This window comes from Juglans regia, chromosome 9 (assembly GCF_001411555.2).
Source record: "Juglans regia cultivar Chandler chromosome 9, Walnut 2.0, whole genome shotgun sequence".
Taxonomy (NCBI): domain Eukaryota; kingdom Viridiplantae; phylum Streptophyta; class Magnoliopsida; order Fagales; family Juglandaceae; genus Juglans; species Juglans regia.
This window is the reverse complement of record NC_049909.1, coordinates 10,844,997-10,870,814: the sequence shown is the minus strand read 5'-3', so window position 1 is coordinate 10,870,814 and position 25,818 is coordinate 10,844,997. Positions and strand designations below refer to the sequence as shown.

At 36.2% G+C, this 25,818-nt stretch overlaps 2 protein-coding genes across 3 annotated transcripts; both read left to right on the top strand.

Moving 5' to 3' along the window:
• Positions 1–15,000: 15,000 nt before the first annotated feature.
• On the top strand, positions 15,001–19,035 carry LOC109000286 (probable myosin-binding protein 5). Of its 2 annotated transcripts, none has more exons than XM_035694172.1 (4): positions 15,001–16,033; positions 16,501–17,382; positions 17,556–17,786; positions 18,494–19,035. In XM_035694172.1, the coding sequence occupies exons 1-3, from the start codon at positions 15,298–15,300 to the stop codon at positions 17,774–17,776; spliced, it is 1,839 nt and encodes a 612-aa protein (XP_035550065.1). In that variant the 5' UTR covers positions 15,001–15,297; the 3' UTR covers positions 17,777–17,786; positions 18,494–19,035. The 2 variants fall into 2 exon arrangements, with proteins under 2 accessions (XP_035550065.1, XP_018832656.1); XM_018977111.2 differs by having other exon boundaries at positions 15,032–16,033; positions 18,503–18,897.
• A 1,516-nt stretch (positions 19,036–20,551) lies between these two features.
• LOC109000285 (germin-like protein subfamily T member 1) lies at positions 20,552–23,477 on the top strand. The gene has a single exon (XM_018977110.2). It carries the CDS (start codon positions 22,487–22,489, stop codon positions 23,309–23,311), a length of 825 nt encoding a protein of 274 aa, XP_018832655.2. The 5' UTR covers positions 20,552–22,486; the 3' UTR covers positions 23,312–23,477.
• Positions 23,478–25,818: the final 2,341 nt, after the last annotated feature.

The following is a 25,818-nucleotide window of genomic DNA, read 5'->3' as shown; positions in this document are numbered from 1 at the left end:
AGACTTTTTATAAAATAATTTCGGAAAAGACGACGGGAATTACCGTTCGATTTAAAACTTTTTACTTCCATACTCAGGATGCAAGACTCTACGTTATAAAATAAAATATGCTTTGAGAATAAAATATGTTTATAACGGAAAACATCAATTTTTACAATAAAAATGCCTCATACATTTAAACTCTTATGCCTAGACTTTCGTACTATTCCCCATGGGCCGTGTCCGTCCTGACGCGTACTTCTCATTCAATTACTGTGGAGGGGAGGGGCATACATAACAACTAAAATGAGTCGATGACTCGTAAGCATTACTTTATACAGTTTAAATATAATAACATAGGTTTTCATTCATACATTCATCATTCATACATACTATATGTACGTGCATTCATTTGAAAACATCATTGATGGAGTTTTTCTTTATAAAGGATTTTCTTTCGTAAAATGTGTCTCCCGTCAATGCTTTCATTTCTTAAAGAGTTCATGCATTCATGCATTCTTTTTATCACTTTCATAGGCATGTACACACTGTTACGCCCCGTGTGTTGGGGTTAGTGGTCTTACTTTCGACCCGGACTCCGCCCGTGGCCACGGGTTGGGAATCCCTTTCATGGGGGGTAGCAATGGGTGCACTTCCAGTACTACTTACCCGGCATTGCAATCTGCCCATTCATTGGTACCATTTGCATTCATTCATGTGGTCGTTACGTATTTTCATATAGTAAGATGTTCATTCATTCAGTCCATTCTTTTAGTTCAGTCCTTTCTTTCAGTTCATTTCAGTTCTATCTTTCATTTAACAATTCATTCATGGAAAAATGTCATTTGAAAGCATGAGCTTAAACATCATCTTTCATGACATCCATAAAGCATCACCTTTCATGGCATCCATAAAATGTCAGTTCATAGGGACATTTTAAAATACTTTTTTCGTGTCAGTCAAAGCATCGGTTAAAGCATCAACATTTTCTTTCTTAGAAAATATATACAATAGATACAACGTATAGTCATCCATTCACATGTGTACAATTAATACTTTTGAGTGCGTAAATAGGGGCTGCCAAGGAGGGCCGTACATACGTATACATTTCAACACTTATACTCAGCATGTTTTCGTAAAACATCTTTCGTGTCTTTTCGTAAAGCATCGTAAAGAAAAGCGTTTCGTTTTCATTTTCGTATCTTTTAGAAAACTCTAGAAGAGTATGAACGCAATACTTACCTAGACTCCATGCTACTTTCATATCATGCAGTCCGTTCATGTGCATGTTCGATGGCAACCTACATGCATATACATAACCTTAACGTCATTCTCTATCTAATGCATAAGCAACTTATGTGGTGCCCCCGACCCCATGTAAGGAAACACAGAAATCGAGACGCCGGGATGATGACAATACGGTCACACATCCCAACGAAGTGCCAGTGTGTATACATGCAACAATGTACAAATAAAAACGCAGCGGGTAATCAAGTCTACTAAGTACCAGAATTTAAATACAAACTATACATCAGTAGAGGTTTAAAAGCAGTTATACAGCCTTCCAAAATAAAGTTAACACATGTCCCAAAAATACAAAAGGGTAAAATAAAATAACAATAACTAGGGAAAGGTTAAAGTCTACCTTGATGCTCAGCCTTAACTTGACAGAACGTGGCACATTCCTCAATAAACATGGCGATATCCAATATACTCGTATTAGTCCCCCAGTGGCACATCACGCTCAGTATTCCTAGGGTGACCATGTTATCCAAAATCTCATTTTCTCGAGAACCTTAATACAACCTCCAGAAAATTCCAATGATCAATAGCCCTTACAATACTATGTGCCAACCTCAATCAACTCTTGTGCTACAACTTCTAAACCTCCATTGAATTCTACTTTTGGTAACCTGCTAGCCACTTCCAAAGTTAACCATCAATAACAAATTGCACAACTAAATGATTAATCTCCAATTACAAGTATATTCTCAAAATTCAAGTCACCACTAATTCCCCAAAAATAACACAATCTGAACTCCTGACTACAACCAAAAATACCACGCTTCTGCTGCGCACTCTGATATTCGCCACATGCATAAAACTTATGTCCTCATACAACTAACACCATCGACTACAAGGTGGTTCCGTTCTTACTAACCACAAACTCTTATCACAATTTGATAGAAGAAATACTCTCTTTCCCAAAACTAAGAGTTATAACTCAAATTCCTCAATTAACTCTTGCTACCTTGATTAAAATCAAATTCCATAAAATACATCCATAATCATTGACAGAAAACCAATATCAACCAACCTCAACATCCTAAATTGAAAATAAGCAACCTCAATCCAAAATACATCCATCTCTTTTACGATGGAACATACCTTAAAAGGCTCGATTCCAACTTGGCGAACCAATAAGAGCACCTATAAACTTCTACCTGACAACCTAAACCCCAAAATCTCAGCACCTACATTCTGAACAACATCTAATCTAACGGTGACTAAACTCACTACGAACCACCTTAGACTACACCAAAACATTATCAAAACCTTCTTGGTAACTCGCCCACCTATTTCTACTCCAATAAGCTAGCATTAACACAACTAGTTCCTTCAATAGTACATCACTAATAAACCTCAAAGCAAGCCATACTGCTCAAATCTTTAATCCACCAAAAGTCATTGCAAAGCACCCAAGGATCCTAATGTCTTATTAGCTCACATACTTGATCATATTATCCACTGTTGATGCCTAAGCTTCAACTTCGAAAATCTTATCATACACCATACATGATGTCCCAACAATCTCTTCAAGTTAAATAACAACGTCCTTAATTCAACCAACTGGGTGCTCAATCTCCAAAATAAAGTATAGCCTCAAAAATTTAAATTCCTAGGTGACCTCAAGTCACAATTAATTCCTGAAGATAATCACAATAACTATTCCCAACCATAATTTCATTAAGTAACCCACTTCAACTGCACACTTGGATCAACTCACCAAAAACTCCAAGCCAAGGTCCCTTGAATTACTACTATTGTGTCGACTCCTCTTCAACACCTACCCAAGCCACTTCTTCCAAGCCAAAATCTAAGACTAGGACCTGCACTCTCTGAAATCCATAAACACTCACTACTACTACGCATCAATCTCATGTACCAATAGTCAAAACCAATAATGCTCCAATTGTGCAAGTGATCATCATTACCATTTCCATCACTAGACCTATATCCTCGAAATCAACAAGAATCATTTCCTACATCCGCACCATCTATTATCCTTAAAATTGATATGGATTAAATCCTCAACCTATCACTGAAACATCGAGCTAAAAGCAATAATCTTCTGAGCTAGATCAACATCCTCAATCCTCAGAAAATACACGAACTAGATCATTACCTTCAATCTCCAAAGAAATTCTTTCTTAAAAAAAAATTCTCACATTAGTAACTCAACTCTCATCAATCCAATTTTAATTCTGCCCTTCAACTCTGCAATTCTAAAACCTTAACCAGATAAAAATCATTTCCCGAAATCCTTAAGATCGATGACCTCAAATTTAAAACATTCACCCTATAAAACTTGTAAATTCTAAAATCCCAAATGTTATCAAATTACTTACAAGCAAGATCAAAAACTTATAATCTAAGTAATCCCCTAATTGCTTGTTGAACCTACCAGCTTAAATCTCATAAACTTATTTCCTAAAAACTATGAAGCCTCAAACCTCAGATGAACTTCTCATAAATCTAACCTTGAAATTCGTTGAACTTACAACCTCCTACCCCAAAGACTCATTACCTAAATTCTACGGAACCTAAAACCTCAATTATCCTAAGCAATTTAAAACTATTCCCCTCCTTAGCAGCAATTCGAATTCCTACTCCAAAAAGTTCACCCTGACCATGATGTTCGAGCCTCGATATTAAAAAAAAACCAATCACCAAAAGTTCAGGCCTACTACACCAAATGTTCAAGCCTAACAATGGCCTTTTCAGTCGTACCATCTTCCTGTCATAGCACAACCCTTAACCTGCCTTTCAATTCCGAACAAAACAAAACAAAACAAAATAAAATAAAATGAAATTCCATAAATAAATAACATACAACAAAATGAATAAAACCAATGAAGTAGCTCACAATAAAATAACTTACCATAAAATAAAGCAATAAAATACATAACAAACAATTAGTATACAATAAACTAATTAAAACCAATAAAAACAACATACTTTAAATTAAATAATTTCAAATCACAACTTTTAAAACTTTCTGGTACTGCACCTATGGGACATGTGGTTTTACCCAGAGCCGAACTGCTCTGATACCACCTGTGGCGCCCCCGACCCCATGTAAGGAAACACAGAAATCGAGACGCCGGGATGATGACAACACGGTCACACATCCCAACGAAGTGCTAGTGTGTATACATGCAACAGTGTACAAATAAAAACGCAGCGGGTAATCAAGTCTACTAAGTACCAGAATTTAAATACAAACTATACATCAGTAGAGGTTTAAAAGCAGTTATACAGCCTTCCAAAATAAAGTTAACACATGTCCCGAAAATACAAAAGGGTAAAATAAAATAACAATAACCAGTGATCCCAGATCACTCCTCGGGCGGAGCCGTCTCCTCAGGCTCCCCCTCCTCCTCCTCATCTGCATCAAAATCTACGTTACCACAGAATGGTACCGCAGGTAAGTATAACCCAAATAATTCTCAGGAATAAAATGCCTTTAATGCAACCAACATGCATGCATATGATGAAATATGCATTTTTCCTCAAAACATCATTTTCTCCGAAAATGATGATTTTCCAACACACGCCAAAATCTCATTGGCCCAAATAACCGTAAAACATTTTCCCAGAAAATGATTTACACAAAAATCCAACGCACACTATTTTCCTAGAAAATAGCCAATTAATCCGTTATTAACCTATGCACCATGGCCTCCCCAAGGGACCATCCGCACGTCCTGACTTCGTAGCGATGCTCGGTTCCGCGCCCAGTGCGTACGTAGCCAAGCACCCACTACGCAACGAGCGATGCCCAGTTCCGCGCCCAGCGCATACGTAGCCAAGCATCCTCTAGTCCCCGCCAGCAGAAGGACCATGGAGTCGGCACGAATCTCTCGTCCGATCCCATTGTCGCCCAGCGACAATCTAGGGGACGTTACTCAGTTTATTCCGCTCCCGAGTAACCAGAGGAGCTCCACCGAGATAATGCCCCATCTCGGCTTGGGGTCGTGATACACACGCACCCAAAAATATTCTCACATAAAATCATAACTTTCCAAATCACACATGAGCATGAATGCAATACACGAAAACCCAGTTTTCTTTACAAACATGATCATGCATGAAATAATGAGATGTACATGTACCAACACTAGTCTACAACCATCAATAACAAACCAATCAAATCCAACCAAACAACTCCAATCACCAATCCATCTGACTCCCGAACTCCTCGGACTCAGTCCGGCAAAACCAAAAAGTAGATTAAATACAGTGAAATGCGTTAGTGTAAAAATACATTAAATTCACAAGAATTCTTTGGAGAAATACTTACAGTGCAATATAACAATTTCCGAAGGATCACGAAGCTGCAAGTGGTGACGTCTGAGCAACACCACAGTGTAAAATACACTGTGGCCGTGGGTCACAAATACCCACTTTTCAACGGAGACAAACGAAGACCCAAAAATGATAGAGTAGGGCCTAGGGAGGTCGGTGAAGCTAGTGATGGTGGTGGTTTGCCGTGGGTGGCGGCGCAAGGGGTGTTTTTAGGCCAAGAATTCCGAAATCGGAGATGGGCTTGGTTGTGCTTCACCGGTGACGGATCGGAGCCGGGGTTGGGTCCATTGGGTTGCCAAGAGGTCGGGGATGAAGTGGTAGGAAGATGGTGGCCGGATGTGGTGCGACGGCGGCGCTGGAGCGAAAGTAACGCCGCGGCTTGAAGGGCTGCGTGGAGGAGAACGGTGGCGCGGATGGAGGTGAGGTTGGTAGGGTGAGGTCGCCGGCGGCAGGCGAACTGAATGGAGTGGGCGGTGTCGACCACGGCGGCTCGACGACGGTGGGCTGGGGGAGTGGACGGACGCATGGGGAGAGAGAGAGGGAGGGGGCTCGCGCGGGGAAGAAGGGGACCGAAGGAGAAATAAGGGGAAAAAGAAAAGAAAGGGAAAAGAAAAGAAAAGGAGATGAAAGAAAAAAAAAAATAGGGGAAAAGAAATGAGGTCCAATCCTCATAACTTAGGTCACAAAAATGATCAAACGGAAACGATTTTAAAACCACAAGTTAAATAAAATAATTTAAACGTAATGGTAAAGTCAAATTGAAATAATTAAATCTCACAGTAATTAATTAAATATGAAAAGTAATTTAAATGCATAACAATAAATAAATATTAAGAAAGCACATAAAAATAATTTTCACCAAATTAAAATCATAGAAATAAACTCACTAAAAATCCAACCAATTTTAAAATAAGAGGATAAATTTTTGAATAAATAAAAATAATCCTTCAGTAAAAATACACTAAAATACGGGGTGTTACAACTTAAATTAGAAATAGAACTATGCTTCACTTGGAATACTCTCCTTCTATCACGTGCACTTACGTGCCCTTTACTATGCTAAACCATTCGGGGACCACTTACGGTCACCACATCTTTCAACTCAAGGTCTTGCCTCGAGTGCTCATCCACTAAAGTGAACCCATGATTCACCTTAGGATTAAGACACTAAGACCTTCGTCTTACTCTTCTTACTAACCACATTCCGACGCATGATTCAGACTGATGGAATCATGCATCCCAATCCTAGACAATACACCCGTCACTACTTTCATGCACCTTAGCCCACACTAAATCCTCATTCTCATCCATACGAGCCACACAGCTCTAAGCCGACTCTGAGGCTTAAGCACCATGTAACTACGTTTAGGATATATTACACATTAAATATGGTGAATCCGTTCGGCACATGTATCTAACCAGATTATACATGTACCTTACCCCTTTATCACCTGAGATCAACATATGACACGTTGACCCCGCTAGCATGACTTTTCATGCTATCCGTCCCTTTTGACAGTTCATCCCAACACTTAATACGACAAGACTCCATTCACCACTATGCCTTATGTCATGTCATATAGCTCGATACTACACCCAAGCTACACCGTGACCTTGTCACGTCACCTAACATCCCGCTACGTCATTTCTATGCTAACTTCTCACCCATCACAAGCACGACTGTCAGTAACCCACTTCGTGACGTTGCCCAGTCATGCTTCCGTTGCACTACTTTGATACTTGTTCTGCTACTTCACACATACTCTCAGCCATAAGTCCATCACGGTGACACTTGTCACCTCAGACTACAGGCTATGCCATAACTACTTCCAGGAACTGTGGAAATTTTGGAAAACTGTTCCATAGTTATCGACACTATTTACCACGACGCTCTACACCCATTAACCACACAATCATCCTTATCTCTGTGACACGCCACACGGTGTGTCACTACACTCCTTGGAGTACACTCCACGTATACTCCTTTCACACACACTACGCCACATCACCACTATGGCATACACGCTATATGGTGCATCACTCCATCACATGGACTCCCTTCATACACGCTACACCACACAGAGTACACTCAGCGTGTACTCTTCTCATTCCACACAACGTCACGCCACCATTACAACACATACTCCACAACACTACACAACACAGCCCACAACACTGCACCACACTTCACTATACAGAATGCCCAACACTTCATTACACAGCACATCACAACACAACGAACTCCACAAATACCAACAGCACAATCCACAACCTAATCAACATCTAACATAAATAACGTGAGATAGAGGGTTATACCATCGACGGAATAACCCGTGCGTTGCTCGCCGATCGTCACAGTCGATGATGCCGGAAGGCCTTGTACGTGGCGGCTAACCCACGTACGGTGGCTGTTTGGGTGTTTGGATAGCTAAATGTGTGGTCTTGGAAGGGCTCGTGGTGACCTTGTGATGGTGGCAAGGAGCGTAACACGGCGGATCTAGCCGTGTACAGTGGCGGTCAGCAACGCGTAGTGGCTACCCACCATATAAAGTGGTGGTTCGGGTTTAGGATTAGACCAAGGGAGGTTGCTGGTGGAGTTGTGGAGGCTCGGTGGTGGTGGCATGACGGTCTACGGTGGTGGAGAGAGAAATGGCCGTGTGAGAGGGAGAGATGCCGTGAGAAAGAGTGAGGGAGAGTGTGCATGCATGGGTGGTAGATCGGGCCATGGGTGGTTGGGATGGGTCGGTGGTGGCCTAAGGATGCCGGAGAGGGTGGTCACACTGTGTGTGGCGGCGTATGGTGGTGGATGACGAGAAACCTGTGCAAGAGAGAGGTGGACTCGTGGGGGCAAACGATAGGGAGATGGAGGCCGAGCTCGCTGAAGGAGGATGGCCGGTGGAAGGGGAGGCTACTGTGGAGGTGGTGGCGCTGGAGGACGGCGCATGGCGGCGCAGCAACATCAAGCTCATTTGGGCTGTGCACCACCGAGAGAGAGGAAGAGAGAGCGTGAGAAAGGGAGACTAGTGTGGGGGGACACGCCGGAGTGAGGAGGTGCCAGTAGAAGGGGCAGTGAGGCTCACCGGCGCACGGCGGCGCCAGGCTGGGTAGTGGAGGAATCGGGCCAGAGAGAGTGTCGTGCAATGCAAGCCAAAGGAGAGAGAGGGTGGAGGGAAAAAGTGAGGGAGAAGAGAGAGGGGCTGGGGTTTTATTCTAAAACCCAACATCTAAGAATCTACGGAACGATCTAACGACGGATCTCAAACACTGATTTAAAATGCATAAACATTAACTTAATTAAAAGCCCTTAGAGGAATTAAGGTAGAATATTATTTAAACTAAATTTTAGTTAATAAAATAATATTCCTTCATTATTAATAAAATGATGAAGTCTTGTTTAACATCTTTAAAAGAATAAAACTATTTAATTTAATTAGAGTTTTAAACATAATTTAAATCTCATAATATTTTAAATAACTGGAATCATTTATATAAATGATTCTCCATAATTATAATATTTTTGGAGCTCTTTAAAGATATTATAATTGAGTTATTTAAAATATTACTTAGTTAAATAACAATGAGAATATTCCATTTAAAATACACATAACTTCAAAACACAAAGCTAGCTTTAGAAATCATATAGTATATTTAAAAACATGCCATCGAGATTCGGCACGCCTAACAAGGCTCGCAGTCGTTAGAGAGAAGGGCGGACTATTGCATAATTTGCGCCCTCGAAATTTGCTAACGTCAGAAAGAAGAAGTCTTACATCAGAAGGAAGGAGCGGGGTGTTACAATTAGACTATTAGTTAGAGTGATTAGAATAACTATATATTAGTATTTATTAATTGTTATAGTGAGTTTAATTTATTATAACTATATTATTGATGGTATTATAGTGATAGTATTAGTATAGTAATTTAGTATTAGTATTACTATATCATTATTTTATATGTGATTATTTAGTATAGTGATTTATATACTAATTTATACATAGATTTAAAGTATATTACTACTAGTAATATAGTATTAGACTCTAGTATTAGTTATAAACTTATAGTGATTTAGCTATATAATATATTAGACTATATAATAGTACTAATATTATACTATTAGTATAGTTATATATTAGAATTAGTTATAAATTTATATATTAGTATAACTATATAATATATTAGACTATATATAATATAATTTAATAGATATTTTTATGTTTAAAGCATATGATCAATTAAATTTTCATCTTTAAAATTAAACTTTTATTTTATAAATTATATAACATTATCTTATATATAATTATATTAATAACATATGATCAAACAAATTACAAATGTTTATATTTAAGATTAACATTTTATGTTTTAACTTATAATTTATAAATTATAAAATGAAATTATTTCATATACGATATATAATTATATATACAACTTTCACATATAATTATATATTATATATAAAACTTATATACAAAAACTATTTTGTATAATATTAATTTTGTATAAAATAATAAAATTTATATATAAAATATTAATTTAGATATATATATATATATATATTTCTCCTACCGGTTTGGTTCGGGAAAGTGTAAAACCGGAAACGGACCGGTTTCGGCCGATTTTCCTAATACACGAACCGGTCCCGAACCAGACCGGTTCAAAATCGGTCCGGTCCAGTCTGGACCAATTTTTTGATTTTTCGGTGTAAATTTACACCCCTAATAGGGGTGTAACCGGTCCAAGTTTAGACCAAATTTAGGACCGAACCGATATGTACTGGTTTTATATTTTTCAAAATCGATTATGCACCAATTACCCTCTTAAACCAGTACTTTCGGTTTTACCGGTTTTCAATCCGGTCTAGTTTTTCGGTTTATATATGTAGTAACAAAAATAAACATCATAATAAAAGCAGCTATAGCCTATAACTATATAATTATTAATAACTAAACCAAAGGTCGAGCTTAATGCAGGCAACCTGTCCAACTACTATATTTTGCTTCATTCAATGTCAAAGACCAAATACAACCATTCTTTTAACTATAAACATCCATCTACTATAGTGGGTTTATATATGCTAGAATAAATATATATATATATATAAATATATTAATATTATAAGCTCCAATTAATTTCTTCACCCAATCCATATATGAAAGTCTCCTATCTGCATGCATATATTAATTTCAAAGTAATTTCTTATATGTTATTATTTCTTATTTTATTTTTATTTATTTTTGTTGAGCCTTCACAGTTTAAAACAATATGAGATGTTGTAATATGCAGATGCAGATGATTAAATCATTTTGGAACATAAAAGAGAATAATGGGATTTTTGACTTAGCAGATGAATCGATGATAATGATATGCAGATGCAGATGATAAAATCAGTTTAAAACAAATGATATGCAATGGAGCAAAGCCACTTGAAAGCTTTCATTCAACTCAGAATCTCAAATGCTTAATCAAACAGAGCTTTAGGCTAATGTGGTCCTTAGAAAAAAAAAAACTAGGAAGTCCGCAACCCAAACATATCATTGCAGATTAAACAAACAGAGCTTCAATGCTTCACTATTGAGTATTGACGTTAGACAAATAAAGATCTTCAAGAAAAATTACCGTCGAAGCAGAGAGACGTGAGAGTCGGCTGCCTGAGAGATGGGAGGGCTGCGTGAGACGCTGAGAGAGTGAGGTAGAGAGGTGAGGCCGAGAACATTGGATGCAGAGAGGGCAGAGATGGAGGCCGAGAGTTGCAGAGAGGCAGAAAGTGAGGAAGAGAGGGGCACCAACGGAGGGACTGGAGGATGCAATGAAGGCTATTAGCCTGTTACGTGTGGCACAGTTCCTGGAGAGGCGAGGGGATCTAAGATTATTATGGAAGGTGGAACCGAAGAAAGCAAACCGAGAGGGAGGGGGTTGGGGAACAAAATGCGTGTTTCTTAGAGTAATTTAATACCATATAATATATATAGTTATATATTTTTTGTTTTTTGTTTTTGGTATATTATATATATATATATATATTTTGTTATAGTGAATTAACCTATTAAAAAAAATTGTTATAGACTTATAGTGATTTAATATAGATTAGTATAAGTATAACTATAGTCTATATTAGACTATTAGTATAGTTATATATTAATATTAGTTATATACTAGTGTAGCTATATAATATATTAGACTATATAATAGTATTAATATTAGACTTTTAGTATAGATATATATTAGTATTAGTTATAGTGATATAGTATAATTATATTAGTATAAGTATAGGCTATATTAGACTATTAGTATTAGTATATATATTAGTATTAGTTATAACTATATAATATATTAGACTATATAATAGTATTAATATTAGGTATTAGCAATTTAGCATAACTAATTAGCTATTTATTGGTATGGTATTAGTTATAGTGATTTAGACTATATATTAGTATTTGTTAATTGTTATAGTGAATTTAATTTATTATAACTATATTATTGATAGTATTATAGTGATAGTTTTAGTATAGTAATTTAGTATTTAGTATAGTGATTTATATACTAATTTATACATAGACTTAAAGTATATTGCTAGTAATATAGTGTTAGACTCTAATATTATTATAAATATTAGTATTAGACTATTAGTTATAGTGATTAGAATAACTATATATTAGTATTTATTAATTGTTATAGTGAGTTTAATTTATTATAACTATATTATTGATAGTATTATAGTGATAGTATTAGTATAGTAATTTAGTATTAGTATTACTATATCATTATTTTATATGTGATTATTTAGTATAGTGATTTATATACTAATTTATACATAGATTTAAAGTATATTACTACTAGTAATATAGTATTAGACTCTAGTATTAGTTATAAACTTATAGTGATTTAGTATAACTATATTAGTATAAGAATAACTAGAGTCTATATTATATATTAGTATTAGTTATAAACTTATATATTAGTATAACTATATAATATATTAGACTATATATAATATAATTTAATATATATTTTTATGTTTAAAGCATATGATCAATTAAATTTTTATCTTTAAGATTAAAATTTTATTTTATAAATTATATAACATTATCTTATATATAATTATATTAATAACATATGATCAAACAAATTACAAATGTTCATATTTAAGATTAATATTTTATGTTATAACTGTCCCGGATCGGACTGGTAAAACCGGAAAAACCGATCATATCCAGTCCGGATTGATTTTTCGGTATAAATTTACACCCCTAAGCGAAGGGTTTAAAATTTACGCTTAGTTTAAAAAAAAGCTTAAAAGTGTTTAAAATTTACAACATAGTCTAGTTCGAACAATATTTTCTATTTTTTAAAAAATAGGACGGAGCATGATATCGTGGCGCTAATGATTTGGTGATACTAAATAATTTATTTATCTAAAAAAGAAGAAAAGTTTAAAAATATCATACGAATGTATTATAATCGTGCCTTTGAAAAAAATATTCAACCAATTCCATAATATAGTCTCTTCCTTGAAAATGAAATTTGGTGAAATACAAAATAAATCAATTTCTTCTAGTAAATAAAATAATATTTAAAAAATTATATAAGAGTAGTTTTATACAAATGTATAATTTTACGCACAATATTACATGTACTAAGTAGCAGTCTCATTTTATCACTACTTTTTTTTTTTTTTGAAGGGAAACTGTCGTGAGTCATCATTCATTCATCAGAGAAAATTATATCTTTGACCGGATACATTCTGAGATGTCCCCATATCAAACATGATATCATAAACCAAAATAATGTATTTGAAACTCCACCAATACACTATTTCTTTTTGTGGCTGGTCTGATCTTCACTATTGTTGATACTCTCTATAGACAAACGTCCAAAAGACAATACTCTCTGTCTAAACAGAGACTCAATCACACCCTTCATAGAAAGAGAGGACTCAACCTCTACAAACAAACGTCCAAGAGACAAACTTTTTTATTTATTTTAACTAACAATAAGAAAACAAAAAAAATAAAGTAGTAAGATAGATGAGAAAAATGACAGATTAAAGTTTGGACCAACTTCGGTAGACTTCAGAATCAGTGACAGCCTGTGAAGGCAACACACTTGTCTCTTTTCAGCCATAAAGTTTAGATCTGAAAGGTCTGGTGGTGGTGAGTTCGGTGATTTAGCACATGTGTCGAGAAGAGCTGCTGGAAGGGATGGCACGTGAGGACCACGCAGATGTGGGCGGTGCGTGAGAACCACGCACGATGATTTTTGCAAAACCACCACTTTCTTCTGAACGATTTTTGACCTGTGAATCTGCTTATGTCGTGCGTATCTCTCGAGAGTTGTCGGAAAGCTGTAGATCTATCTTTTTCAATTTTGAATAAAGCAAAATAAGACTAAACAAAATAAATATTGATAGACAACGTGAGTGAACGAAGGAAGAGGGAAGAAGAGGGAGGAGCAGGCTCCGGAGAAAATCAGATCTGGACCCCTTTATTTTTTAAGAGAGAGAAAGGGAAGTAGACGCCTCATATCCCTACCATTGAATTCCAAATTTCGAATTTTAAAATTTTTTCCATTTATAGCTGATGACACATCGGCATGTATAATTATGTATATAAAATTGTAAATATAGATACTATTTTTCATTAAATAAATGAACGAGATCGATTGTAATGAATAAAAATGTTGATATTCTTTAATTTGTTTTAATTACTCTTTCCTTGAATGTAATTCCAACTCGAATAAAAAAATCTTGGAGTTTCACCTATCTTTTTGGGTTAATCACTTTAGTAACCATATATATATAATTTTTTTTCCAAATTATAGATTCTATTTTATATGGCACCATTCTACCATATTTTGGGGCTTTCAACACTCGTTTTTTTTTTTAAAAAAAAAAAAAAATCTAGTTAAAAAATAAAAAGTTTGTAGGAAATGATGCTATCCAACCATTATCAGGTGGTTGGTTAGATAGTACAAGATGGACCGTTATTTCAGCAGCATGGTCTGCCTAAGAGCATTAGCATTTTGCTCACTTTCCTAAAATAGCTTTGTAGCTAAATTTTGACAAAAAACTACCCCAAATTCGATTCCTTATTTTATGGAGAAATTTCAAGATTGCTGTATTGGCTCCCTACATTTGGGGGACTCATTTTTAATGTAATTTGTTCAACACCTAAAAATTTTTTTTTTTTGAAATTTTTCTCTTTTATTTTTTTTATTCCATTGTTATATTTCTTTTAAAATAAAAAAATATTTTAAAGCATATTTTATGACTTCTTGTTTTTTCTAAACAAATAAGAAATATAAATGATAATTTAGAAAATGGGGTGTATGGTGTTTTTGAAAAATGAGTTGCTAAAATAGGAAAAGTGTGTTTTTTAGCTAAAATTTGGGGAAATTTCCTTAAAATTTTAATCAGTTTTTTTTTTTTTCTTATTTGTAGCTAAATACTTAAATGAAGTACACCACCCAAATTTGAAATCTTTTGTTTAGAGCACATCCAATTTTTGACCTCCTTCCAAGAAAGGTCATGATCTGGGTTTGCTAGTTCATCTCACCAAGGTCATGATCTTTCATTGCTCTAGCCTCTAAGCACTCTGATTTATTATTTGCTCCATATTTTTCATTCCATACCCACTTGAATCAATCATTCACGTACGACATGCGTGAAGGATAAGAATAACCAGTATCAACATTATCTTTCATTATTCTTGTTTCTGAATTCAAACAAACATGGCAGATCGATCATTTAAACGTTTTGTTGAACAAGAACTAGGAAAGTTTCCACACTTCTTGATCTTCACCATGCTTGAATGGGTGATGATAATTATGCTATTCATTGATGGGTTTCTTGCATTTGTTGCCAATGAATTTGCCAAGCTTTTTGAATTGCAAGTCCCTTGCCTGCTTTGCACAAGAATTGCTCATGCATTGGTCCACAGAGACCCTGAATTCTACTACAATGATTGGATGTGTGAAGCTCATAAGAAAGATGTTTCCTCTCTGGCATATTGCCACAATCACAAGAAATTGTCAGATGTAAGAAAGATGTGTGAAGGTTGCCTTTTTTCATTTGCAATAGAAAAAGACTCTGATTGCATCAAGCACAAGCCTGCAGTTGAGATTTTGAATAAAGATCTCGAGTGCTCTGTTGGGGATGATAGCCAAATGCCTTTAAGTTTGACTGCAGGAAAAAATGATGATTTTGTGCATGCTGAGAAGAGTAGCATCCGCTATTGTTCATGTTGTGGAGACCCTTTGAAAATGAAATCATCATATTCAAAGGGAAAAGGTGCCAATGCATACTCACTAAGTCCCACTCCTTCACCACGAGCACCGTTTGTGACATTATCAAGGGAGACTTGCAGTCTGAATTCGCCGCGCACTCGATATGCAAAATCCAAATTTATTTCTGAACATGACTCAGCTCCTGAAGATGGCTCGAATGGATTCATTCCCGACACTCAAGGTGAGTTTAGGATCTTCCTCCTCTTCAAACTTCCAATACAAAATCTTAGAGTCACTACTAATAACCTAGACCTAGACTTTCTTCTTGATTGTTTCTTTGCTCTTGAATTTTTAATATATTCTGATACTTATAAATGTATCTGTCAATAAACATGTAAATGTATATTTCATTTTTCACTAGTGTCGTGCTAGCTAAAAAAATGAGAAATACTTTAGTTACAAAGGAATTACACAAAAGGAAATCCACAAACTGACATGGCTTGATGCAGTATGTTAGATTGTAAAGTTACTTTTTATGTAAAGTAGATCTAACGCATCATATGAAACCGCATCAGTTTGTGAGTTTGCTTTTGTATAATCTCTTTGTGTCTGTAGTAGTTCTCTAAAAAAATATAAAGTTATGACCTTAACTAAATGTACTTTTATGGACCATATCATTCATTTGTAATCTACATTTTGTAATCCCAGTTAGGGAAGATGCCAAGGCTACTACAGTTTTGTTATTGACAGAATCTGAGGATTTGAATGGCAATGCCTCCAAGAGCCCCAACTTTGGTAGAGGGAACAGATTCTTTGGAATTTCACCAACAAATTCACCCACTAACAGTCCTAGGTTTGGTACTAGGAGTTCAAGGAAGTCTCCACTTGGAAAAACAATGTTTGCTTCAGGGTGTACTGAGGAAAATCTGCCAATTATTGAAGCCGATGGTGATTACATTTTGCATCATTTGAAGAGACAGGTTCACTTGGATCGCAAGTCGTTGATTGCTTTGTACATGGAATTGGATGTAGAAAGAAGTGCTTCAACTGTTGCAGCTAACAATGCAATGGCCATGATCACCAGATTACAAGCAGAAAAGGCAGCTGTTCAGATGGAAGCCTTGCAGTATCAAAGAATGATGGAGGAGGAGGCAGAGTATGACCAAGACGTCCTACAAGAAACGATTGATTTGCTTGCCAAGAGAGAGGAAGAAATCAGGGTTTTAAAGGATGAAATTGAGGAATATAGAGAAAAATATGGAAGCCTAAGAAAAGATGGTTTCGAGAGAGTCGTTGAAGTTGAGGCGAATGAGGATTACCTAGAGTATATATCAAAACCATACTCATCTTACAGTGCAAAATCTGAAAGTTGCAGTTCCAATTCTAGTGTCAATGAAGGGGAGATTAATGGAGAGGATGCATATGGACCTGGTACACAAAGTGAATCCTTGAAAGAATTCAAAGGGGAGGAAACACATCCTCTCAGAAGGCTTAAAAATTTGGAGAAGAGAAATCACTTCCTATCAGAAAATGGAGCTCTTTCCTCAGAGTCTAGCTCTAACCGTGTTGAGGAAACAAATGATGAGACAGGTAACATAAATACAGATCCATCTGTGTTATTATAGCATCAGCATGTTTTTAAGCATATTGATGATTAGATACATACTGGAAATCTACACAAGTAGTTTATGAGCATCTCTTTAATAATTATTTATGCATCCAAATCACTCTCAAATGATCACTTATTTGCTCTGATGTTGCAGGAAAGCAAAGAAAATCTATCCTAACAAAAGAATTATCTCATCTTAGTCAAAGGGTAAAGGACCTTGAAGCAGATAATGGATTCCTAGAGCATGCTGCTCAGACACTCGAGAAACATAGTGAAGGGGCAAGACTTCTGATAGAGATATCTCGAAATATGCGTAAACTTCGGCAATTGGTGACAATGAATCTTGAAGAGAATGATGATTCATTCTTAGCCTAATCTTTTTATGGTACATGAAATTTACTTCCAATTAATTATCCTTAGTTTTCTTTCATTATATGTTCACTTATGAGTCAAGATTCTCTGAAGATCCTACACACATATAGGAGATGGATATCCAGTCAGAGGAAAGGTGGTTGCTTTATTCAAAGTTGATAAGATACAAATAACAGTGCTGTTTGTTCTGAATGGGCATCACTCCTTGCACTTTTTCAAATATCATGTTTGATGTACAGCTGTTACTAATGGCTAAAAAGTCATAGGAAGCCTAGTGCTGGTTCCAGATGCTACTGCTGATTGTATATGCAGTTTTTTTTCCCTCATACTTATATAGAGAAAATGAGTCTACAAGTGACAACATTGATTAAGAATATCAAAAGGATTGGATACTTGTCCAAGCCTTGCTTCAATATAATTGAGCTGAAATAAATTTTCCATTACTTGCTAAGCAAGTTCGACTAGCTAACTCTTTAAACATGGATAGCTAACGCTTTTCTTAGTTCATGCTTGCCATGAGCAATGTATAAATTTTGAAATTCAAATTGATTGAAGTGCTTCACTGCAGGTAATGGAATTTTAAAATCGTCATAATTTATAGCTTGTTTGTTGATTTCCCTTTATGTAATGACATTTGATCAATAAATCAGTTTTTGTGTCATAAAGTAATTTTGTTGAACCAAAACAAAGAGAGAGAAGTTCTAACTTGATGTTGTGCAGGTGAAATAGCTTTAAGATTGCATTGCCCTTGATGTCTGCAAAAGCTTCAAATTTTGAATGCAACCTATCGATTGACTTTGGTTTAGTGCATGGGACGACAGAGAATGAGAAAAGTGCTTTAAAGATTGTATTAGGCACTAGAATTAGAAAAAAGTTATTTGTTGCTGAGCTGGACTAAAATCTGTGCTACTTCTATTACAAGGGAGCTGAGAGACTTTTGGTGATGTCAAGTAAGGTAGAAAGGAAACACAGATATTCATATCTGATGAGGGATCCATAAAAAGTGGATAACCAAAAAGCCTATTGAGCCCAATGAGTTGCTTGGAGTATTATTGTTTATCCCTTTAAGATTGGATGCTTTTGAATCCAAATCTTTTGTTTTATAATTGATAGAATGTTTTCTATTTTGGTGTAAGACTAATGCTAACTATATTATGCTTGCACATTGTCTTGTATATTTTACTACTGTAACGTTCTAATAGAAAGTCCAAACCACATGACCTATATTCTAAAATGACTAGTCAATGATACAATTAAAGCCTCATTAGAATCTTAAAAAGAGCAATAATTTCTCATTTCCAAGTAATGTGGGATCTCATACACTACATACTTTTATCCTTATCATATGAGGTATCACAACTACTATCCAATCTTTGCTACTTGTTCACTGATGATTATATATATATATATAATCTCCCGGTCGGTCTCGGTCCCATATATTGTGAACTGAATAAATTCGGTCCGGTCTCGCGGTCTATAAATTCTGGACCGGACTGAACTATATATATAGTTAAAATATTTTTAATAATTTAAAATATTATTTTTATGTAGTAATTATATAATTTAATGTAATTTTCATATAATTTATCATTGACCATATAAAATATTAAATAATATATGCTATTAATTAATAATATATCATAAATAATGTGATAAAGTTTAATAATTAATTGACAATTATTTATTAATAATATACAAAATGTAGAAAGTTTAATATAGTCTATTATGTATTAACTATCATAATACATTTACATAGTTAATAACAAATTAGCAATTATCATCATATATATAATTAATTATGTTTTAATGATTTAAGTATTTAATTACATAATCCACATTAAATAGTTTACTTAATTTTAATTTTACTAATTTAAATAATTTTTTTTATTAATTTATGTGCAAAAAAGAAAAAAGAACGGACCGAACCTGATCGATAGGGACCGGTCCAGTCCGGTTCCTTTAGAGCACTAGTATTGGATTATGCATATCCAAAAATTTGCTTAGCTATGAACAATATTTTTTAAAATTTGAAGATGTACTGTTCACTCTCCAAACTTATTTTACTATTTTTTTCTCTCTTATCCCCCTCTCTCTCTCTCTCAACACCAACGGAAACAAACCCTTTCTCGAAATATTTTTTTCTTCTTGCTCTCTCTCTTGAAAAGAAATCCGAAAGAAAAAATAATTTTATAATTATTTGGCTCAAAGATGCATAATCCAATATGTGAATTTTTCTTGATGTGCAAAATCAATGTCCGAAAGATGTGATTTTGCATATGCATACAGATAAACCAATGCTAGTGCTCTTAGGAGTTCGGTCCAGTTCAGAATAGAAAAACCCTAGACTAAAGGGATTTGGTCCGGTCCAAAAAATACTCTCTGAACTGACTTGATCAGATTGAATTTACCACTACTCTTAACCTATTGAAAAGGAATGAAGAGATTTTAGTAATAAAAGAGTATTAGATGTGAATTTCTTAATCCCAAATATGTTTTATTTTCCATATATCATATACATGTTTATTGAGAATCATGAATATGATAATTGATGACATTAATATTTTGAAAGAATATTGACATCAATTTACGTATTAAATATTTTTATTCTACGTTCAAGTTTAAAAATTTATAACTTACGGTAAAAACTCCGACCATTGAAAAACCCAGGCCCAACTATGTTTTAACCCAAGCCCAATTTTGAGCCCCAAAGCCCAGCCCACGTACCCTTACCCTAAAAACATTTCCTTTCTTTTTCTGATCTCTCTCTGTAGACAAACCGCTGCTCCACATCTACAGCTCGCCTTGTCACCGCCACGCCACGCCATGCCGGCGCCGGTGGCCATAAGGACTCCTTTTCGTTCATCTCTCCCTCTCTCTCTGTCTCTGTCTCTCTCGTTCCTTTCCCATTTTCTCTCGGTTCGGGCTCTGCCGCCGCAATCCACCACACTCCAGTCCAGCAAAACACACCACCGTAGACCCTCCCCTCCCTTTCGGCCTTTGTCTCCACCGCACGATCGTAGCATAGGCTCATAATCATAGTTGTTGCTTTTCAAAGCATCAGACAAAGCTTTTATCCTCTCTGTTTCTCTCATGCTCTCTGTCTCTCTATCCCAGTAATGCGCGCGCACACACACACACGCATTGTCCCTCTCTGTCCGAGACTCCCACGACCACTCGGAGGACCGTCGCCTCACCCGCTAACGGGAACGCCCAGGACAAGCTACAGAACTCAAGACGCCTCGATCATCCAGAAATTTCCACTCAGTACTGTAAGTGGTTCTATGGACTGACCTTAAAAATGATTGTTGATGGAATTATGAAATTATGTTCTGTGTGGCCGTGTGTGTGAAGTGATGGAATTATTATGCAGTTGTGATGTAGATGTGTGTACATGGGCTGTCATGTACATATTTTTGTAAGCATGGTGCTAGCGGGCCGCCAGCGTTTACCGCTGAGCATTAAGTTTGAGCGGCTATACTAGCATTTTCTGTACGTGTGTACACACCAATAATGTCGTCCGAAAAGAAAGGTCAAATGATAAAAAATGACTTTTTAATTGCAATGTACGGCTCCTATTCTAGCTTTCGTGAGCTGATTTTTTCACCATCTGATGAGAGGCTGCTGCTACCTAACCTTTAAAATATACGCACCCTTTCCTAGTCAAACCATGCAATGCGGAAACGTTCAATTAGGTGATCAGCTATGCTGCTCCACCATGTATGATTTTACCACTAAATAAATAGAAATACTAAGTTGATTATTGTAATTTTGGTGGTTTTATTATTTATATATATCATAGCAGATAACAGTGTGAAAACTTCTTAGGAAGCACTTCCTCAGTTACTTTGTCGTTGAAAAGAGGCCCATCCAGGGCTATCTGGAAATCTTGTAATTGGTCTTTCCATGATTAATATCTCCATAGAAAGTAATTTCAGTTTCACAATGTTGAAGGAGTCAATAAAACTCTGCAACAGCAGGAAGAGGTCATGCCAACTTAACTTTTGTGAACTGCTTTCCTTGTCCTTGAGATCATGGCTCACGAACCTGCCCAAGTTATTGAATTGATCTTGTCCCAGGAAAACAACTTAGATTATCTTTCAACCGACATCTAAGAATTTACTATTTGCATCTTGTAATCTCTAACAAAAAGAGTTTTGCTATTTGCAAGCCTGATGTGTAACGCACAAATTGTTATGGAATCCATAAAGTTATAAAAAAAATTAGAACACCAATACTTTTCTAATTCAATGGTAAAAACTAGAAAACACCAAATACTTTTTTAATTTTTTTTATACATTTGGGAGAGGGGGGGGGGTCGAACCCATGATCTCCATTTTGGAGATGTGGGTGTTGTGCCATCAGGCCACAGGCCGTTGGCAAATGCTTTTCTAATTCAATGGTGTGTCAAATGTGTCAATAAGTTTATAGATTTTTGCCTGACAAAAACCCAACAAATTTCCAGATGTGTCAAAAAGCTTTTACTTTTCTAATCTGTTTCTGTTGTAGTTTCCTACTTTCTAATGTGCAGTAGGTATTTTCTTTGTATACTTCCTGTGTACTTGCACTGTGCCTATTCTTGGTAATAAGTTCTTATTAATTATAAAAAAAAACTTTTCTGCTACAAACTCATTTTCTACATGATCTTCTGGACGTTTTTGTATCCCCTACATCATTTGACTTGGTCGATATGATACTTGCCTCGGATAAATCAAAATGATAAAGATGAAGACTTGTGGGGTTTCCAGGAGAGGAAAAGTTCTATATAAAGGACCATTATTCCCAACCTCTGGAGTATCCCAGTATCTCATCTACAAAAAGGAAAAAAAAAAAAAACCCATTACTTCTAAAAACCAAAAGCCAATTGCAGCCATGAAGATTCCATCAACTTCACACGTCCACATGCTGTCATACCTTGTCGTGTTGTTGCTTCTCCCCTTGCTTTCCTTTGCAGCCGACCCCGATTCATTACAGGATTTCTGTGTGGCAGATCTGAGTGCCTCTATATCAGTTAATGGCTTCCCTTGCAAACCTGCCTCAGAAGTAACTTCAGATGATTTCTTCTTTGATGGTTTAACCAAAGTTGGTGACACATCAAACATCTTTGGCTCAAACGTCACTGGAGGTAATGTCCTTACTTTTCCTGCACTCAACACGCTTGGGATTTCAATGAACAGAGTGGACTTTGCTCCGGGAGGAGTTAATCCACCCCACTCTCACCCTCGTGCAACCGAGAGCGGCGTGATCATTGAAGGGAAGCTACTTGTGGGGTTTGTGACAACTGGGAATGTGTATCACTCTAAAGTCTTGACTGCTGGGCAGATGTTTGTCATTCCTAAAGGACTTGTACACTTCCAAAAGAACGTTGGAGTAGGGAAGGCCCTTACCATTGCGGCTTTCAACAGTCAGTTACCTGGGGCTGTGGTCCTTCCCTTTACTCTCTTTGCTTCAACACCCTCGATTCCAGATGATGTTCTAACGAGGGCCTTCCAAGTAGAAGAAAAGGTTGTCGAATCTATAAAGTCGAAGTTCAGTTCTTGAGCTAATTAAGACTTTCCACTCCAGATAATCTCCCCTTTATCTGAAAATTGTGTTGTAGTAATGCTTTTGATTTGAGGTTGCCTGCCTCCTATTCTTGTGTTGTTATTCTTTGTGTTGATTCATTTTGTTGATTTAATGTTCAATTCTTGAAATGCTTGTGTTGTTATTCAAGTTGTTTATCTTTATAGTCATGGTTGCTTATGATTCAATAAGGAAATAAAGGCTTATCCAACAAGAAACTGTAACAAAAGACTCGATTATGATGTGGAAATAATAGTCATGATAAACGTGTCAATGAACCAAAAAAATAGTCATGATAAACGTGTCAATGAACGAAAGGCATTCAGGGAAATGAGTATGAGGCACCGATTGGTAAAAAAGAGGAGTTGGCATAATCCCCGACAATGAAAGCCAATGATTGCCTCAATGCACAGGAAGTTAAAGTTCTGCAGCTCTGGAAAGGGGGAAAAAAAATGAAATAGAAAGAAAAATAAAAGGACACATTGATCAACATATGACTTCATGCAGATGAGGACAAACAAAACAGGTTCTTCTTGCCAACCCCAATTACTTGGAAATAACCTCAAATGTCCAATGGGGGAATGAATTCATAACTTAAATCTACATAAGACAAGACATAGAACACGGTAGGGGTGCTACCCGCCCCGTATGGGGCGGGGTAGCCCCCACCCCGCCCCCCGCCCCCGCATGGGCGGGGGGCCACTATATTCATTCGCCCCCCGCCCCCGGAGTACGGGGGCGGGGGACCCCGTCCCGGTTGACGGGGTGCGGGTGGAGGGGGTCCTCCGTCCGCACCCCCCGCACCACTACTGGGCCTAAGGCCCAGAAGCGGTTTCTGGGCCTTTTTTTGGCCCAGAAGCGGTTATGGCCCATAAACCACTGTAATGGGCCGAAAATGGCCCAGAAACAGCTTCTGGGCCATTTTAGGCCCATAAAAATATAATTTTGTATTTTTTAAAAAAGAAGAGTTAAAAAAAAAAAAATTTTCATGAATGAAAATAATATATACATACACAATTTTATATAATTAAGACTAATGAAATACTACTATAGAGTATAGACTACAAGTTTACTACCTAATAAACTAATAAATAATAATAATAACTAGGCTATTACAAAAATAAAATGGAAAGTCTAACTATCTAAACAATTACAAAATTACAAATAAAAGTGTCCAAGGGACATTGTATTAACATTATAAAATTACAAATAAAATATATAATACATACATCTGATAGACTAATTCAAAATTCAAAAATCTACGAAATTAATAATCAAAAAAAGGATGCGAGCGGTTTGGGTATTTGACTGTGACATTTGGGGCGGCCGGATGGGTAGTCTTGAGGCTTGAGCCTTGAGCACATGTTCATATAGCAGTGGAGGTAGACATCGTCTGAGTCGTCTCATGTGTTGTTACAACAATCAATACTAAAATTAATACTGATGAAATTGAAATGAATATAAATAAATACTGATGAATTGAAATGAATATAAATAAATCAAAATAATAAAATAAAAACAATAATTACCAGATGGTCCAGATCCAGATTGATCACCACCCTCTTCGTTGGTCTCTTTAAAATCTAACACATCCGGAACATAAATATCATTTCCCATCGTTCAACTCTGTGTGCATATCAATGCCTCCACAGTTGTAGGAGAGAATGAACTACGAAAATGATCTAATATGCGCCCTCCGGTACTAAAGGCAGACTCTGAGGCAACGGTGCTAATAGGGATGGCCAATATACAACGGGCAATCTCAGAAAGGATGGGATATTTCTTTGATGCTACATTCCACCATCCTAAAATGTCAAAATCATCATCATCTTGAATAAGATCCGTTGACAAATAACTGTCTAACTCTGAAACTACCTCCGTAAATTGATGGACTAGTGTGAGATTATGTGCGAGGGTTTTCATCCATGCCAATCTACGCTTCTTTGTTGCCCTGGTGTCTGGAGGAGGTGTTGGGATATGTGTAGGTGTAGTAGATGTAGTACCACCCTTAATTGCATTAAACTCATCATAAAATCTATGAAGGGTATCGCGGGCCATCTCACCAATAAGATCAGTCCAAGCCTGATCATACGCAAGTCCCAAACCATATAACATGCCAGAAATTTTTAGACGGGGATCAAGAATTGTAGCCACATATAACAAAATATTGAGTCTAGTCAAATCTCCCCAATACTTGTCAAATTTGACCCTCATGATCAATGCCATCCCCCTCATCCTTAGATTGGAACCCCTACACATGTCGTCTAATTCTTCTTTCACCCTACATATTTGTTGACAAAATTCATAGCATGTAGGGTGCAAAGAAGCAGATAACTTCAACGTGATTTCATAAAACAGCCCGAGAAAATCAACAAATGTAGCAACTACCTCCCAATCATCATCATTAGGCAATCCTAAACCCCCGTGCTCATCAAAGTATTTGACATATTGAATGTCTTCATCACCCAATAATTGAAAGGCTTTTT

What these genes read in the sequence shown, in the direction of transcription:
- LOC109000285 (XM_018977110.2), top strand. Translation starts at nt 22,487, where the DNA reads ATGATAAAGATGAAGACTTGTGGGGTTTCCAGGAGAGGAAAAGTTCTA.
- LOC109000286 (XM_035694172.1), top strand. Translation starts at nt 15,298, where the DNA reads ATGGCAGATCGATCATTTAAACGTTTTGTTGAACAAGAACTAGGAAAG. An exon ending in ATTCATTCCCGACACTCAAG is followed by an intron (nt 16,034 to 16,500) that starts GTGAGTTTAGGA and finishes TTGTAATCCCAG; the next exon opens with TTAGGGAAGATGCCAAGGCT. An exon ending in GGAAACAAATGATGAGACAG is followed by an intron (nt 17,383 to 17,555) that starts GTAACATAAATA and finishes CTGATGTTGCAG; the next exon opens with GAAAGCAAAGAAAATCTATC.